Raw genomic sequence first — 19,251 nt, 5'->3', positions numbered from 1 at the left:
AAAAAAGAAGTACTGACATTCTGTATAGTGACATGTGTATTTCATGAAAATATATATGATGAGGAATGTATGCAGGAGTCAACCCATTCTTTCCATAACACCATAATTCAAGTTCTTAGCATTGTATGAAAATTATTGCTTCTAAAGCCCCATCTATCATTTCTAAGGGTTATATACAGTAACTCCAGTAATAAGTAATAATAGAATATCCCACCAACCTCTAATTTACTCTAATCAAGTTCAACACAGAACGATTAAGTGATTTTTTATCTGGAGTACTCAAAGGAATACCTCTTTACCTTGTATGCATCAACTCTCCCCAGTGGAGACTTCCAGGACACATAAATGGAGGTTTCATCCAGCTCAACAAATTCTATATCTTGAGGTGGATCTGGAACTGTAACAACTTTATTAGAAAAACACTATGGACTGATTGGTATCATAATCCATGGAAAACTAACATATTTTCTATTTTAGCAAAGATAAAAATGTTTACAATTGCATCACTGCTACAAGTATTTCATAATATAACTTCATAAATGACAGTATTTGACAGAATTTGACACTACCACAAGTAGCACCATACAGTTTGGATCAGTTACTGAATTTTAAACAAGGCAGTGCCAGATTAACAAATTAGTCCTAATCAGATGCTGAATGCACTTACATGTTGTAGCGATGATTACAGTAGGCTTGCTTCTCTTATTTCCACTTGTCGTCACAATATTTATTACATAGCTGCTACCTGGCAAAAGGTAGCCAAAGCGATGAGTTCTGTTAAGGCACAAGGGTGTTTAGTTGCAGATTTATTACAACCAGATATCCATTCCATGATAATTAATTTTTTTCCAAAGAACTAATGCATAAGAATACAGCAACTCAATGGAATATTTTGGTAAAGAAATTAACGTGATCTAACAATATAAATCAGTAATGAATAAGTTTTTTTGACAATATCACATTCATTATACAGTCTCTTAGGCTTCCAGTTATTAGCTATACATATATATTCTGATTTTGCTTTAAACTTATCATTGCACACACAGGAATAATAGTATGCATTTTATTAAGATCATTACTAAATGGACTCTTAAATAAAAATACATATTTAATATTTATAGTGAGGAAGACATTCTAAAATTTTTGTTTTGCAGTTACCAGCTACTTTATGAATTGTAAAGGGAGAGAGCTGGCTGATATGATAGAGCAGAGAAAGGTAGATGTACTGTGTGTACACTAGACCAAGTGGAAAGGGAGTAAGGCCAGAAGCATTGGTGGTGGGTGCAAACAGTTCTTGTAAACTGTTGAGATGGTGAACGGAGCAGACCTTAATGGGCATGCTGGCGAAGGGAACGGTGGTGATGAGCTGGTGATAGGCAGGTATGGTGTTAAGGGGAAACCGTTGAAAGGACAAATGGAGGTTGACTTTCCAAAAAGAATGGAATGGGTGTTGGTGAATACATATTTTAAGAAGAAGGAGGAACACAGGTAGATGCAATGTGAAAAAGATTAGAGACTATAAGGTGGTGACAGAGTATAGTGTAGCTAAACAGCATCAATTGATGGTATGTGGGATGAATTTCAGGGTGAAAAGTGGAAGAGAGTGAAAATGGAATCAAGGATCAGGTGGTGGAACCTGAAAGGAAGTGAAACAGTGGTGGTGAAGCCATGATAGATGATTGGAACACCACGGCTGAAGTGGTAAGAGAGAGCACTAGGAAGGTGCTTGGTGTGACATCTGGACAGAGGAAGGAAGACAAACAGTCTTGGTGGTGGAATGAGGAACTGCAGGAAAGAATAAAGAGGAAGAGGTTAGTAATGATTTGGGATAAACAGAATGATAGAGAAAGCAGACAGGTTTACAAAGAGATGAGGCACAAGGTGAAGAGAGAGGTGGAGAAGGAAAAGGAAATGACGTATGTCAAGCTATACGAGAAGATGGACACAAAGGAAGAAGAAAAGCACATGTACCAACTGGCTAGATAGTGGGACCGAGCTGGGAAGGATGTGCTACAGGTCAGGGTAATAAAGGGTGTGGATGGAATTTTGCTGAAAAGTGGGGTGAGTGTGTTGAAAAGGTGGAAGGAGTACTTTGAAGAACTTATGAATATAGGACATGAGACAGAGTGTAAGCTGGATGAAGTAGAGATAGTACAACATGAACTACCAGAGATCAGCCAGGCTGAAGTGAGGGAAGCTATGAAGAGGATGAAAAGTGGAAATGTTGTTGGCACAGACGATATACCAGTGGAAGCATGAAGATGTTTAGGTGAGATGGCTGTAAAGTTTCTAACTAGATTGTTTAACAGAATCTTGAAAAGCGAGAAGATGCCTGAGAAGTGGAGAAGAAGTTGTTACTGCAGAGCTGCAGTAACAACAGGAATATAAAGTTGATCAGTCACACCATGAAGATATGGGAAAGAGTGTTGGATGTAAGGCTGAGTGGATAGATGGTGATCTGCGAGCAGCAATATGGTTTCATGACAGTAAAGAGTACTGCAGATGCAATGTTTTCTTTAAGAGTGTTGATGGAGAAGTATAGAGAAAGCCAGAAGGAATTGCATTGCATGTTTGTGGACTTACATGAAGCAAATGACAGGGTGTCAAGAGAGCAGTTATAGTACTGTATTAGGAAGCTGGGAGTAGCAGAAAAGTATGTGAGTGTGGTGTAGGAAATGCATCAAGGAACGGCCCGGAGTCCTTTCCTGTTTGCAATAGTGTTGAACAGATTGACAAATGAGTTCAGATAGAAGTCTCCATGGACTATGATGTTCGCAGATGACATTATGATCTGCAGTGAGAGTAGACAGCAGGTTTAGATGAACCTGGAGAGATGGAGGTATGTACTGGAGAGAAGGTGGAATGAAAGTCAGTAGGAGTAAGACGGAGTACATTTGTGTTAATGAGAGGGTAGGTGGTGAAAGGTAGACGAATTTAAATACTTGGGTTTAACAGTCCAAAGCAACAGAGAGTGTAGGAGAGAGGTGAAGAAAACAGTGCAGGCTGGGTGGACTAGGTAGAGTTGAGTGTCAAGAGTGATTTGTGATAGAAGAGTACCTGCAAGAGTGAAAGGGAAGGTCTATAAAATGGTAGTGAGACCAGCTATGTTGTATGGTTTGGGGACTATGGCACTGATGAAAATATGGGAAGAAGAGCTGGAAGTGGCAGAGGTAAAGATGCTACGATTTTCGCTTGGAGTAATGAGAGTAGACAGGATTAGGTATGAGTTTATTAGAGGGACAACACGGGTGCAACAGTTTGATGATGAAGTGAAAGAGGCTAGATTGAGATAGTTTAGGCATGTGCAGAGGAGAGATGAGGGGAACATCAGGAAAAGAATTTTGAGGATGGAACATCCAAGTTAAAGAAGAAGAGGAAGGCTAAAGATGTTTATGGCTGTGGTGAGGGAGGGCATGAAGGGAGTCAGTGTGGCAGACAATGTAAAAGACATGTATAGATAGAGATGGATGATCTGCTGTGGCAACCTCTAAATGGGAGCAGATGACAGAAGAAGAAGAAAAAGACATAAGTATTATTTTTTTCACAGAAATTCAGAAAAGTAAAACTGTCAACATGAACTGGAATCTACCCAAGCATCTGTTTTGCAGTAGATAGTACTAGATTATTTGCAATTAATGTACAGCATTAATTCAACTTAAAGCTGTATCCATATTTATTACAATAATACAATTGTACTGTAAGAGCCAATCTTAGAAAGTTAGTGTTTTAAGTTAAACTCATATTAGTGTTTCCTTATTTGAATAGAATATAATTTTCTTTTATAGCTATAGATTTTAGTATAGCCTTTGCCCCCTGTAGTTAACATGAGATAGAACTTTCTTGGCTATATCTGTAATGGAATTAGTCTCATTGCTAGCATGGACTGATAGACCCATATGGAGTTTGTAAATGGGATAAACATACAGTTTTCTGACTGTTTAGAAATGGTTTGACTGTATGAGCAAAATTAAAGAAACAAACAAGATAAAAGCTATAAACTGAATTTTCTTTAAACAAGGACTTTTCTTTACTTTGCAATACTGTTTTCTCTATTTTTGTGTGAATTGTTTTACTTTGAATCTTTACTAAAGCTTTTAAAAACAAAGATATGTTGTCTGTAATCATTTCAATGTGTCATGCTATTGCCAGAATCCCATGAAGAAAAATCAAGCTGTAGTAGAACTTTGGTAATTTTGGGTAAAAGCAGCTACATGTATTATAAAATACTTTGTGGAAGGTCTTCTCAAGAAAGATTTCAATTAAATCTCTCAGGCAGATTTTGTAATCATTTACTATGCATTAGAAAATAAACTAATTAGGAATGGACAATTTAGTCAATTAAATGTGCTTGCTAGTTAGTAACAAAATGGACAAATGCCACATGAAGCTGCTTCAATCAGTCAGTCAGTCAGTCATCCTCCAACCTGCTATACAGGGGGGCTCCGCCCCCTGCTGTTGGGTAACCCGAAATACATTGATGAATGTATGGTGCTTTCAAAGCGCGTTGTAGGCGCCTGAACCTTCCGTACTATGTCGGGTTTGACTATGCTGTGTAGTGTGGACGTGTAGGGTTCTGTACTCTCTTGAGAGGGCTACATACAGTTGTCCATGTGTAAAGTGCTTAATATTGTATCACTGTAATGTGATTCACATATGTTGTGGAGTCCGGATCTGTGTGGTTTCTGTACTATCTCGTGTTTATGCTTGCGGTGTGTTAGAAGCGCGTGGACCATGCTGTGTAGTGTGGACGTTTAGTTCAGAAGCGCGTTGTAGGCGCCTGCGCCTTTCATACTTTCCCGTGCCTTCCGTACTATCTTTGTGGACCTGTGGGGCCTCCGTAGCCTCTTCCGTTTGACTCTGAGGTGCAGCGCAGACTCCTCTTTTTTGTGTGGCTGTGTCGTTAGTCGTTAGCTATGGGCGCGTTGTTGCTTCATGTCTTATTTATGTTAGTCGAGCTCTTTCGTTTTTGGGCCGTGACTCCTTCATTCGCGGTGGATCACACTTCGCTTGCGGTTTATGAGACGCGCGCTGTAGGCGCCTGTGCACTATGTCTCATGGTCCCATCGCCGTGTACCTGCGTCCATGCCTTCCATTCTCGGTTAGTAATATGGATCCTAATACAGGGTCACAGGGGCCTGCTGGAGCCAATCCAGTGAGGATTTTATCTATAGTAAATGACTCAGCATTTTGTTTGAGACAACTAGTAACCTTTGTTAAAATAAGGGTTTACTGGCATCAATGTGCAACTGCTTATTTAATAAAATTAGTTTTAAGTACTTTCCACTATTTTCTTTGAGGAATTCAGTTTCTTTAGCAATTAGAATACTTCTGAAATTGTGAAAATCCTGAAACAGAACCTAGTAGAGAGGGCATTTATTACTAAGCTAAAGAAATCTCTAAGGAAGTAGCTGAATCACAAACATGACACCTCCTAAAAATAAAATAACTTCATGTTGTACTGCATTTAGACATGACACACACTATACAGGAAACACTTCATATACAGTAAAGACTATTTGCAGCAAGCTTGCTGTCATAGCCTGCTTTGCGTTCTCTGAGCAGGAGTTTAGAGCTGCAGGTGTCTCTGCCTGCTTTCTGTCTCCTTAGATCCACTGGAGAACACTGAATGCCGAAAGCAAGAACTTGACTTTAACATTATATATACTGTGCTGAGTAAAACTATCTATATTTACCCCCCCCCCCCCCCCCCACTTTGATTATTCCAATGACAATGCATACTTTGTATTATGTTTTTGTAAATTGTTTAAAGACATCATCAGGACTACTATAATCAGCTGTATTCTCTCTGTGACACATTGGCATTGTGTACTTTCAGCCAACAAATTATTCAGCAGATTTGTGTAAAGAAATGTTACTGGAGCTGTTTTATACCAACATCAATATGTCTGCATAATATGACTTCTCATTTTATTTTAGCCAAGTCAAAAGTTTTCTTTCTTTTGTTTTTAGTTCTTCTGTGTATTTGTTATAATATTTATGTATTTATTATTTATTTATTTTATGATAAAAGCCAGATTTTCCAAATGGGACAAGTAAAGTACTATCTATCTATCTATCTGTCTATCTATCTATCTATCTATCTATCTATCTATCTATCTATCTATCTATCTATCTATCTATCTATCTATCTATCTATCTATCTATCTGTCTGTCTGACATTCTACACATGTTTAAAAAAACCTTTATTCAACTGGATGTGCTAGCTAGATGACATTTCAGATTAATTCCTTTAAAATAGAATAGTACCAGAAACATTTAACAAAATTTCCCAATAGCGTTATGTATGATCATTTGTGTTTTTTTAAAAAATAGTCCTACCTAGGGTTTCCTGTTGAGAATGTTTTCTCCTGATAAAAACTTCCATTGGTTATGGAGACCATGTAGCCATCAAATACATTCTGTGCTTCAGACCAGTAGACTGTAATTGTGTTTGAGATCTTACTGTGATTTGCAAATTTTACTTGACTTGGAACTGCATACAAATAAGAAATAAGCTATTAGTTAAAGTAGTCTTTGGTCTTAATTAAGTAAAAGTTTAGTTAAATAAAGAAGAATATAACCAAATTAGCTTTTACTTTAAATTAATCACATAAATTTTAAAGTGCCACAATAAAATTCACAACTACACCAATTTGAATGTAAAGAATTTACCAAGTATACAGTATATATCCATCATCTTCTGCTACACTCACTCTTCTAGATGGTTAAATTGATCAACCTTTTATATTTGCAATGAAGTTAATATCATACATGAATATAAGATAATGTACATATCTATCAATCCACATATACTGTACATCTGTCATTTTCTCTCCCTGCATTATTACTCACAATGTTCCAAAGAGGTGGATTTCATGCTAGCAATGCTAGTTATAAAGCAAAAAAATTAGCCCTGGAAGGAGCAACAGTTGATCATAGATACATTCCCATTCACAACTACACTTATTTCTACTACACATGAAAGGAGAACTAGAGAAAATCATGAAAAGCAAATAGATACAGTGAAAAAGTATTAAATCTACACTAATAATGACTTGTTTGGGAATCAAAGCCACTTCCTTGTTACTATCAGTTGGCAGTGCAAGTCCAATATAAAAGAAAAAAACACTACCTTAGACCTGTTTCAACATCATTCTAAAAAACTAAGCAGACATTTGTTTGTATTTTAAACGCTACTTAATGTTATGACTTGGATGCATTTTAAACTTGTTTCTGATTATTATGCTGCGGTGGGTTGGCACCCTGCCCAGGATTGGTTCCTGCCTTGTGCCCTGTGTTGGCTGGGATTGGCTCCAGCAGACCCCCGTGACCCTGTTTTCAGATTCAGCGGGTTGGAAAATGGATGGATGGATTATTATGAACTTTGTTTAAAACATTATGTTTATATTGTTTTTTGGGGTGCTGATTCTATTATAGATAATGTTCTTTTGTTTTTACATTATTATAATTCAACTGAAAAGTAATCACAGTTTTTACAACACAATTTAGTTTTTTTAATGGACTATTTATAGATTTTTAATAAAATATTGCTAGGGTGTTGTCACTCAGGAATGACCAAAGATCATCACCGTTGACGTAACCAGATCAAAAGTATAAATGTCATTACCATGTAGTTCCTGAGATTGCTAATTCCACTAAAGACTTTTTGGTGTGTATTTCGTTGCTTACAATTTCTTGGCTTAGGTCATTTTTGCTTTGTTTTTGGGTTTGGCTTGTTTTTTTAACTATGTTTCATCTTCTGGTCAATCTGCCTCCTGGAATAGCTGAGTAGAACAATTAAAATGACCTGAAGATGCATCAAAATTTTCTGAAAAGTCGGGAGGAGGCAGCTATTGAAAGCTAATTGATGTGCAATTTGCAAATATATCATGTATATATCATGAATATTTCACTTGTTCTCACTTAGGCCTGCTCTTATAATCTATGGTACATGCACTGAGTATATGTGCATTAACTGTTGTAATACACGAAAATGTCCAGAAGATGGGGATGTTATCTTTACATCTATTTATGGCTAAATAAATGATGACGCTTTCTTTACATTTCACAAATCTGAATTTTTATTTTTTGTTCTTTATTTCGCCTTATACAATTTCTTGTATTAGGAATTTGTTAGTTTTCGCATACCCCTTGGGGTCAGAGAGCAGGGTCAGCCATTGTACAGTGCCCCTGGAGCAATTACAGGTTAAGGGTCTTTCTCTAGGGCCCAGTAGAGTAGGATCTCTTTTAGCAGTGACGGGGATTTGAACCAGCAACCTTCTGGATACCAGCACAGATCCTTAGCCTCAGAGCCACCACTCCGCCCTAGAATTTTACACATTTATTCCCAAGAATTATATAGGATAAAGCTAAAAGTACAGTGCATTTTATTAATTACATGCATTACAAATTAAATTTCAAAGGATAAATTATTGCAAATGTTAACAATGAATATGTCTAATTGGCCTAGTCATTTAACAGAAATTAGCTTATATTATATACTGTAGATACATCAATTTCATGTGTATTTATTTTTTCATTTATTAAGTCATAGTTTCAGTTTATTTGTTGCTGCAATTATAAAGCATTTGCTATAGGATTCTCAGCATCTGTGCTAAATTTTTCAAAGCATCCTCTATTGGACTGAAAAAGACATTGGATTTTATTATTACATGAATGGGAAATACATTCCAGTAGATGGAGCATTGCAAATGTTAATGCTTAATACATTAAACAGAATGTAATTAATTATATTATTTATACAGCACTTTTCTAAACTACTCAAAGTGTTTTACACAAACAGTGGGGAACCACTTGAACCACCACCAATGTGTAGCATACACCTGGAAGATGCAATGGAAGCCATTTTTGCACCAGTACACTCATCACAAATTAGCTATTAAGTGGTGATGGGATAAGAGACATAGTTAGCCAGTTTGGCACATGGGATGATTAGGGGACCAGAATGGACGAGGTTGAGATTGGTAATTTTATCCAGGACATCATGATATATTCTACTCTTTTCAAAAGATACCCAAGGATTTTTTTATGATCACAGAGAGTCAGTACCTTGGCTGACGGAGCCAATTTTTAGAGCACATGTCAAAGTCATTGCTTTCGGGCATTGGGATCTACACAAAGACCACAGGGTAAGTGCCCATGATGGCATCAACAACACTTCTTCCAGTAACAGACCAACCTTTTCCTAGATGGTGTCTCATGCAAGTACTAGACACTGGCAAATACTGTCAGCACTGCTAAAAAAGTTAACCTGGCAATATTTCGACATTTGTATGTGGAAGGGGCTTGAATATGAAGCCACGCATCAAGTCAATGGGCCTCAGTTGTAGTGCCATTTGGTTAATTGGATGTATCAGAAGTACTATGTAACTATATACTTTTCTATATAACATATTTATATTTTTTTAACAGGGGCAAATATTAGTTAATTAGGGCTGCTTAATGTTGAACATGCTACAAACAGTTCCTTGTGGTGTTGGTGTGAAAGAGGCTGCATCAAGACTCCATATAAATTGGTATTCTGTAATGTTACAAAGGTGATTTAAAGTTGATTCATTTAACATAAAAACTGCTAAAATCTTGACTTTCCATTAGCATCAAAGCCTAACATTAGAACTGCCTCAGTATACAGTTGATTTGAATAAATGTCTAAGAACAAAAAAACAAAAGTTACTAATTAGTTTTACTCATTCAGAAGCACCATCTACTTCTCTTCTTATCACAATCTGAAAAACAGCATTGCCATCAAGTATAAAAAATATCATGTTTCATTCTATTTAATCATGGCTTTGCTTCATTGGTTCATTTGCTATGTTTTTTTTTTATTTCCTCTCTGTTTTTTTAACTAAAAAAGTGCTTAATGCTGATCCTTGATTGCTATTGTGAATGACAATATGCAGCTGAAAAACAGTGTTGGCTTTTTCAAAAACACAAGGCTGTGCACTGTTAAAAAGTAGTTGAGTAATCAGTTTATCTCACATTTATTGTTGTACCCCCAGTCTGCCAAAGCAATGGGCAATGCTGTTCGACATTTTTCCCCATATCTAACTGTGCACATTTCACCAAGGGCACCCCCTTCTGCCCACTCTTCTAACAGGGCACAATTCATGAAGACAGAAAACCAGCCATTTTCAAATACTATCTGTGGCTTATTAATGGACTTAAAAAGGCAAAACTGGGTCCCAAGGCCACAAAGGGTTGAGAAATACTGCTCTAAGGTAAATGTAGTAATTGACCTTGATGACATGGTGCTTTTATCAATGCTCTTATTAAAAACTTTGTGAGCATTGATGAATTCAACTGTAAACAGTGCATTAGCTGATGGGAACTGTAGTCTCCATAAGGGGTTTGGGTAATATATAATAAATATCTTTCTTAATGGATCAATTGCATGAAATTGATTATGCTCACAGCCACGCACCAGGTGTAGTTTTCTTTGAGCTTCACAGAACTTTGCTCCATTCAGTTTGCATCTGCCAATATGCTTCAATTGCATAAGCTTTCATGAACCATTTGTCCATGAGATCACTGTCAGTACTATGGCAAAATGGGGAACGTATTTCAATCAAATCTATGAAGGCATTTCATATACATTATATACAGGTTTATGTATATATATATAAATATTGTCACACATGTGCAATTAGGAGGGAGCTGAGCAGACCAAGTGGAAGTAATTACCCACCAGGCCAGAGAGTGGCAGGGTGCACTAAACCTACCTCTGATATCTCTACAGGCCAAATATGGGAAAACCTGCCTGATTCAACATTAACGACGTCACTTCCGGTTCTGGCGCTCAGACTGACGTCACTTCTGGTTATGGCGCCCAGAACAACATCACTTCCAGTTCCAACCCTAGACGACATCACTTCAGGTTTCGGCTTATAAAGTTGCCATCTTTTCAATACTAAATCAGTTCAGTTTGGAACTCATGTTTGGAGCATGTTCCGATCCAGAACATGGGCCCGTAGATAGGGGACCTACAGGCGAGGGCCAGGTTCAGAAAGGAACACAGTGGAGACTTATTATGAGCTCCCGAGGATGGGGACCAAACCCAAAACCTCCACAAAGGAAAGAACCTTTGCGAAAGGTGGGGGTGCCTGGGGTCGGCAGGCAACCTGGGAATTTAACCCAAAAGAATCCCTCAAAGAACAGGCCTTGGCACTTTGGCATAAAGTCGGGTGTTGGCTAAGGCCAAACAAAAAGAATGCCCAACAAATAGTCCTGTGTCTTATTAATAAATGGCCTTCTGGCCAAGCTCACCCAGCTGACCTGGGGATAATCCTATAATAGTATGATGTCCTTGGTTGGGATCATTAAAAACCTTTGGGTAGAAACCTACTTGGGAGATCCAGAACAGAATCCCTATGAACCCAGACAAAGTTGTGTCCCTGATTTAGAGTCCCATTCGTACATTGTAGGGAATGCTTTGGTGAACTCGGATACACATCTGAGGGCTCTGTGAGGTAACAAGGGGGTCTGCAGAAAGATGTGGGGGCAGTGTGCTCTCGCTGGTCCTCTGGCCTTTTCGCATACAGGAGTAGCGCTAGTCAATGGCCACAAGGTTGCTACTTTATTTGATTCTGGCAAAAACATTTCCATTGTTGCTCACCATCTAGTGTTACTGCGACAATGGCTCAAAGTAAAGACCTGTCTAACCTGTATTCATGGGGACATCCAATCATATGAGTCCACCATCTGTTATATCTGCCACAACTGTAGAGTGGGTAGAGATTGGTCAGATAACAACCATGGTATAACACTCGCTACTCCCACAAGGGCACTAAGTCTTGTCTTGGATGCTAAAACAGCATTCTCAGCTACCTCCACGCTATATTCACAGCAAGAAGAGAGTCAGAATTCGGCCTCTAACGATGATGTGGAGACGGCTGGGCCATCGCAGCGCGACACATCATCTTCAAGAACTGCTCCGGCTCAGACTGAACCCATGCCCCTTGAGGTCAGATCTGACCCTCTTACCCATCTGCAGTTTCAATTTAGGCAGACCCCGGCTTTATTTAAAAGGGAGCAATGGAATGATGACTCCATTAAATTTGCAAAAAATCCAGTAGTTTTGATAGATGGCTAACATACACTACATCTAATGTTCCCTTTGAGAGAATAGGGGTCGACCTGGTAGAACCCCTAAAGTCATCGGCCAAGGGTCATAAATATATAATGATCCTGGTAGATTATGCTACCCGATATCTCGAAGCTGTTCCCTTGCGCTCAGCGACTTCAAAGGCTATCGCACAGGAGTTGGTAGTGGTCGTTGCGAAAGCAGCATCCCTAAAGAAATCCTGATGGATCAAAGGATGTCTTTTACCTTGGAAGACTTTCAGGGAGACTGCTAAGTTACTATAATTAAAACATTAAAACATCAAACTGATGGTCTAGTCAAGAGGTTTAATCAAACCCTCAAACAGATGCTACGTAAAGTAAACAATGAGGATGGAAGGAACTGGGATCAGCTCCTGCCCCTAGTCCCTTTTGCATATCGGGAAGTCCCACAAGCCTCCATGGGTTTATCACCCTTTAACACTAGAATTACCAGAGTTTACGATAAAACTCGTAGATCCGGCCCACCTTAAAACCATTCGTACCTCTCCGCCAGCATCCTTTGTCCTCTAAATGTACCAATAAAAACAAGCTGCAAGCAGCCGGCTATTCCATCCCCGCACCAAATTAGAACGTGCACGAGCATCTACCAGCTCATGCCTTGATTGATTATCTGGGAGTGAAGTGGAGTTTTAGAGTGGAAATAATAGATCGTTGTTTGAAACACACACATTTCATGTGTGTTCCGTTTCTACAGTAATCTGTGTAAACACATTGTTAAAACAGAAACTTTTTCATATTTTAGTAATAAATGTTACAAAATGTAGGCATAAACTATAGAACGTGTGAAGCAGCATGAAGTCCAAACATCAAATAAACACTTTCACAAAAGGTTCAAGAACAATGCAACAGCTTCCGTGGTGTAGCGGTAAGATTTGCTGTCTCAGAGCTCAGCAGGCTTACTGTCCATCAGTGACCTGAGTTCGATCTCCCCGTTGAGGAGAAAGTTTTCTTTTCTTTTTTCTTTTTAACCTCAAACGGACATAAAATTTATAAATTGGTATGTACTGTCAGTTAATGAGATTGTTATATTATTGTGTGGGATAATCCTTTAAAAATATTTTTTTTAACAATTGAGACTGCAATTAACATAAACAAGTGTCCTTATAACTGTTATTTTTAAGATCCACAACACACATACAGACAGACCACTGCGTAATAGAGAGACAGACAGGCAGAAAAGTCACTAAATATATAAATAAACAGGGAAGGCACATGTACTGAAAGAAAAAAAAAGATCAGCATGTGCGTTGATCCTGCTGCACTGAATAAGCTCACGCGCTCTAACATACCCCCCCCCCCCCGATCTGACTCTAAGTAACAGCGCAAGTACAGACGCAAACCAAGTATATGTGTGTACTGTATAATATTAACAAACAGAGCAGCTTACTACTGAAAACAGCAAATATAGGAGTGAGTGGGGATTGAACTGGGGACTCTTGAAGGAGTGAGTGGGGATCGAACTGGGGACTCTTGATCACACATGGTTTGCGTCTGTAAAAAAAACACGCAGTCACTGATTACAAACCGCAAAATGTTTTCCGAAATGTACTATACAGGTCATAAAACTAATAATTCCAAATATCATATATACCTACGTCTGTGCTTTTTTTTTTTTTTTGACATCATACACCATAAGGTGCACACTAATTCAGCATGAGCAGGAACACTCAATAAACCTGAATAAAAAAAATCAAGTGACGGTGAGATACGAAGAAGGCAGATTCACCAGCGTTTGTGTGTCAGCTTTTATCCCTCCAGATGAGAGAATGTCCAGTTCCATTGTCTCAAAACACCACTCACATCTCCAGTTATTCCGTTTCACACGAAAAATAACAGCGTCAGATCCCTTGGTGGTGTTTGGGGGGGGATGGGGGGGTGGGGGGCGGTAGTATGTATCATGATCGTGATTTACAGAGAATAAAAGTTAAAAAAAAGTCCTACAAATGCACACCGTGTGTTACAAACGTAAACCAAATGTATGTGTGTACTGTATAATATTAACAAAAAGAGCAGCTCACTACTGAAAACGGCAAATATAGGAGTGGGTGGGGATCAAACCGGGGACTCTTGATTACAAGTCAGCAAATCTTACCGCTATGCCAATGAAGCTGTTGCCTACTCCTTGAATCCTTTGTGAAAGTGTTTACTTGATCTTTGGACTTCAGGCTTCATACATTTTATAGTTTATGCCTACATTTTGTCATTTACTACTAAAATATGAAAAACGTTTCTGTTTTAAAAATGTGTTTACACAGATTACTATAGAAACGGAACACACATGAAATGCGTTTGTTCCAAATAGCGATCTATTATTTCCACTCTAAAACTCCAGCACTTCAGTCACTCCCAGATAATCAAACAAGGCATGAGCTGGGAAAACTTAGTGAACGTTCTGCGGCGGTAGGGGATGGAATAACCGTCTGCTTGCTGCTCATCTTAATTGGCACATTTAGAAGACAAAAGAGAGGTGAGAACGGTTTTAAGGTGGGTCGGATCTACGAGTTTTTTTGTAGACTCTGGTAATTCTAGTGTTAAGTTATTATATGGGCGACAACCCTGAGGGATATTTAATATATTAAAGGAAGGCTGGGAGAAGGAGCTGCGCTGTGCTCGTGAAAAATGACAGAACCTACAGAGAATGTAGTTTGTTGTGCTTTTGCAAAACGTGGCTAACTACCACCATCCCAGATGCTAATGTGGAGCTACCCGGGTTTAGCACAGTTAGAGCGGACAGAGATCCAAGTACCTGCAGGAAGCACAAAGGAGGAGGACTCGCTCTCTATGTTAATACACGGTGGTGTAATTCTGGACATGTAAACGTCAAAATCTCCACCTGCTGCAGGGACATTGAACTGCTGGCCGTAAGTTTGCGTCCCTATTACTTGCCCAGAGAGTTTGGACACGTAATTGTGGTTATCGTTTACATCCCTCCTCGGGCGGACGTGGAGACAGCGAGTGACATCATCCATTCTGCTGTTGCTAAGTTACAAACGCAGCACCCTGAGGTGCTTGTGCTAATCACTGGAGACTTTAACCATGTGACGTTGGACAAAACATTACCTGCCTTCTCCCAGTATGTGGACTGTAACACCCAGGGAAATAAGACTATTGATTTACTGTATGCAAACGTTAAAGACGCATACAGCGCCACCCCGCTGCCTGCGCTTGGGAAAGCAGATCATAACCTGGTTCTGCTTCAGCCTCACTACACACCAAGAGTAAGGGTCCTACCTAAAACCACATGCTCATTCAGGAAGTGGTCCCCTGAGGCAGAGAAGGCTCTGAGAGAATGCTTTGGAACTACAGACTGGGATATCCTGCAGGGATCACATAGTGAGAGCATTGAGGAGGTTGTTGACTGCACTACTGACTACATCAACTTCTGTATGGACATTGTAGTTCCAGTAAGAACTGTACACTGCTATGCTAACAACAAGCCATGGATTACAAGTGACATTAAGGGCCTTTTGAACCAGAAGAAAAGGGCTTTTAAAAGCGGTGATCAGCATGAGCTCAAGCGCGTGCAGAAGGAACTCCGAGTCCAGCTCAGGGCGGCGAAGGAGCAGTACAGGAGAAAGCTGGAGCAGAAGTTGCAGAATAACAGCATGAAGGAAGTGTGGGATGGGATGAAGATCATCACTAGCTGCAGCTCAAAGCGGGGTGCCACAATCGAAAGAGACGTGAAGAGAGCAAACCAAATGAACAACTTCTTTAACAGGTTTGACTACCCTAACCCACTCTCACTTACACCTCGGAGTACTGCACCCTCCACACATCCTTCTGCTGATACCAGCATAGGAGAGACATCCCCACCCATAATTACAACAGCGCAGGTGAGCAGAGAGCTGAGGAGACTTTGTGCCAGCAAAGCAGCGGGTCCAGATGGAGTATCGCCACGACTGCTGAAGGTCTGTGCATTGGAGTTGGGGGGTCCTCTACAGCGCATCTTCAACCTGAGCCTGGAACAAGGGAGAGTCCCGAGGCTTTGGAAAACATCTTGTATCACCCCAGTCTCAAAGGTATCACGTCCTAGTGAGCTGAATGACTTCCGGCATGTTGCTCTGACATCACATGTGATGAAGAACATGGAGAGGCTGCTGCTTCACCACCTGAGGCCACAGGTTCAACACGCCCTTGACCCTTTGCAGTTTGCATATCAGGAGAAGGTGGGAGCGGAGGATGCCATCATCTATATGCTACACCGATCCCTCTCCCACTTGGACAGAGGCAGTGGTGCTGTAAGAATCATGTTTCTAGACTTCTCTAGCGCCTTCAACACAATCCAACCTCTGCTCCTTAGGGACAAGCTGACAGAGATGGGAGTAGATTCATACCTGGCGGCATGGATCGTGGACTATCTTACAGATAGACCTCAGTATGTGCGTCTTGAGAACTGCACATCTGACATTGTGGTCAGCAACACAGGAGCGCCACAGGGGACTGTACTTTCTCCGGTCCTGTTCAGTCTATATACTGTACATTGGACTTCCAATACAACTCGGAGTCCTGCCACGTGCAAAAGTTCGCTAACGACACTGCTATCGTGGGCTGCATCAGGAGTGGGCAGGAGGAGGAGTATAGGGACCTAATCAAGGACTTTGTTAAATGGTGTGAGTCAAACCACCTACACCTGAACACCAGCAAAACCAAGGAGCTGGTGGTGGATTTTAGGAGGCCCAGACCCCTCATGGACTCCGTGATCATTAGAGGTGACTGTGTGCAGACCTATAAATACCTGGGAGTGCAGCTGGATGATAAATTAGACTGGACTGCCAATACTGATGCTCTGTGTAAGAAAGGACAGAGCCGGTTATACTTCCTTAGAAGGCTGGCGTCCTTCAACATCTGCAATAAGATGCTGCAGATGTTCTATCAGACGGTTGTGGCGAGCGCCCTCTTCTACGCAGTGGTATGCTGGTGAGGCAGCATTAAGAAGAAAGACGTCTCACGCCTGGACAAACTGGTGAGGAAGGCAGGCTCTATTGTTGGCATGGAGCTGGACAGTCTAAACATCTGTGGCAGAGCAATGGGCGCTGAGCAGGCTCCTATTAATTATGGAGAATCCACTGCATCCACTAAACAGCGTCATCTCCAGACAGAGGAGCAGCTTCAGCAACAGACTGCTGTCAATGTCCTGCTCCACTGACAGACTGAGGAGATCGTTCCTCCCCCAAACTATGCGACTCTTCAATTCCATTATAAAAAGTTATTGTCTGTTTTTACCTGCATTATTATCAATCTTTAATTTAATATTGTTTTTTTGTATCAGTATGCTGCTGCTAGAGAATGTGAATTTCCCCTTGGGATTAATAAAGTATCTATCTATCTATCTATCTATCTATCTATCTATCTATCTATCTATCTATCTATCTATCTATCTATCTATCTATCTATCTATCTATCTATCTATCTATCTATCTATCTATCTATCTATCTATCTATCTATCTATCTATCTACAGTATACCAGCTGAAATACCCAGCGTTGCCTGGGAGGAAAATAAAGGTTTTTTTTTAAGTGTTTCAGAAAAATATAATTAGAAAAAACACAAGTTTAAAAATAAAAATAAATATGAGTCGGTTGTTGAAACCCAAAAAAGAGATCAAAATATCAGACCCCAACTTATACGCCCGTTCAAAAATGCAACACTTACATTTTTTGCCTCCTCTAATCTTGCATCAATTTCTCAGATGCATTGAATTGTGTGGCAGCAGCGCAGTTACCAATTTCTTTTGCCACTTCAAAGACATTTAATTTAAAATCAGCTTCATATTTTCTTCTGATCGAACGCTCCATTGTAGATAAGATAGATAGATAGATAGATAGATAGATAGATAGATAGATAGATAGATAGATAGATAGATAGATAGATAGATAGATAGATAGATAGATAGATAGATAGATAGATAGATAGATAGATACTTTATTAATCCCAATGGGAAATTCACAGGGATGGTCTTACGATAAAAGTGTATGAGGGTGTGAGATACAAAAAACACAAAACAGTGCAAATGTTGCTTCGGAATAGTTCAGGTACAGTGGGGCAAAAAAGTATTTAGTCAGCCACCAATTGTGCAAGTTCTCCCACTTAAAAAGATGAGAGAGGCCTGTAATTTTCATCATAGGTATACCTCAACTATGAGAGACAAAATGAGAAAAAAAATCCAGAAAATCACATTGTCTGATTTTTAAAGAATGTATTTGCAAATTATGGTGGAAAATAAGTATTTGGTCACCTACAAACAAGCAAGATATCTGGCTCTCACAGACCTGTAACTTCTTCTGTAAGAGGCTCCTCTGTCCTCCACTCGTTACCTGTATTAATGGCACCTGTTTGAACTCGTTATCAATATAAAAGACACCTGTCCACAACCTCAAACAGTCACACTCCAAACTCCACTATGGCCAAGACCAAAGAGCTGTCAAAGGACACCACAAACAAAATTGTAGACCTGCAAAAGGCTTGGAAGACTGAATCTGCAATAGGTAAGCAGATTGGTGTGAAGAAATCAACTGTGGGAGCAATTATTAGAAAATGGAAGACATACAAGACCACTGATCATCTCCCTCGATCTGGGGCTCCACGCAAGATCTCTCCCCATGGGGTCAAAATGATCACAAGAACGGTGAGCAAAAATCCTAGAACCACATGGGGGGACCTAGTGAATGACCTGCAGAGAGCTGGGACCAAAGTAACAAAGGCTACCATCAAATCCTGCCAGGGACTCAAATCCTGCAGTGCCAGACGTGTCCCCCTGCTTAAGCCAGTACATGTGCAGGCCCATCTGAAGTTTGCTAGAGAGCATTTGGATGATCCAGAAGAGGATTGGGAAAATGTCATATGGTCAGATGAAACCAAAATAGAACTTTTTGGTAAAAACTCTACTCGTAGTGTTTGGAGGAGAAAGAACACCATACCTACTGTAAAGCATGGGGGTGGAAACATCATGCTTTGGGGCTGTTTTTCTGCAAAGGGACCAGGACGACTGATCCGTGTAAAGGAAAGAATGAATGGGGCCATGTATCGTCAGATTTTGAGTGAAAACCTCCTTCCATCAGCAAGGGCATTGAAGATGAAACGTGGCTGGGTCTTTCAGCATGACAATGATCC

At 39.8% G+C, this 19,251-nt stretch overlaps 1 protein-coding gene across 1 annotated transcript in view; it reads right to left on the bottom strand.

Annotated features, from left to right (window-relative positions):
• The window catches only part of ptprq (protein tyrosine phosphatase receptor type Q), a 354,834-nt gene that overhangs the window by 225,884 nt on the left and 109,699 nt on the right, over positions 1-19,251 (bottom strand). Inside the window, exons 13-15 of the mRNA XM_051930873.1 lie at positions 6,340-6,493; positions 668-774; positions 300-397 (exon numbers count right to left, since the gene is read on the bottom strand). Of these exons, the coding sequence (XP_051786833.1) occupies positions 300-397; positions 668-774; positions 6,340-6,493 (359 nt within the window). The remainder of the gene's footprint in view (positions 1-299; positions 398-667; positions 775-6,339; positions 6,494-19,251) is intronic.

This window comes from Erpetoichthys calabaricus, chromosome 1 (genome assembly GCF_900747795.2).
Source record: "Erpetoichthys calabaricus chromosome 1, fErpCal1.3, whole genome shotgun sequence".
In the NCBI taxonomy this organism is placed as follows: domain Eukaryota; kingdom Metazoa; phylum Chordata; class Cladistia; order Polypteriformes; family Polypteridae; genus Erpetoichthys; species Erpetoichthys calabaricus.
This window is presented reverse-complemented; position numbering and strand designations above follow the sequence as displayed.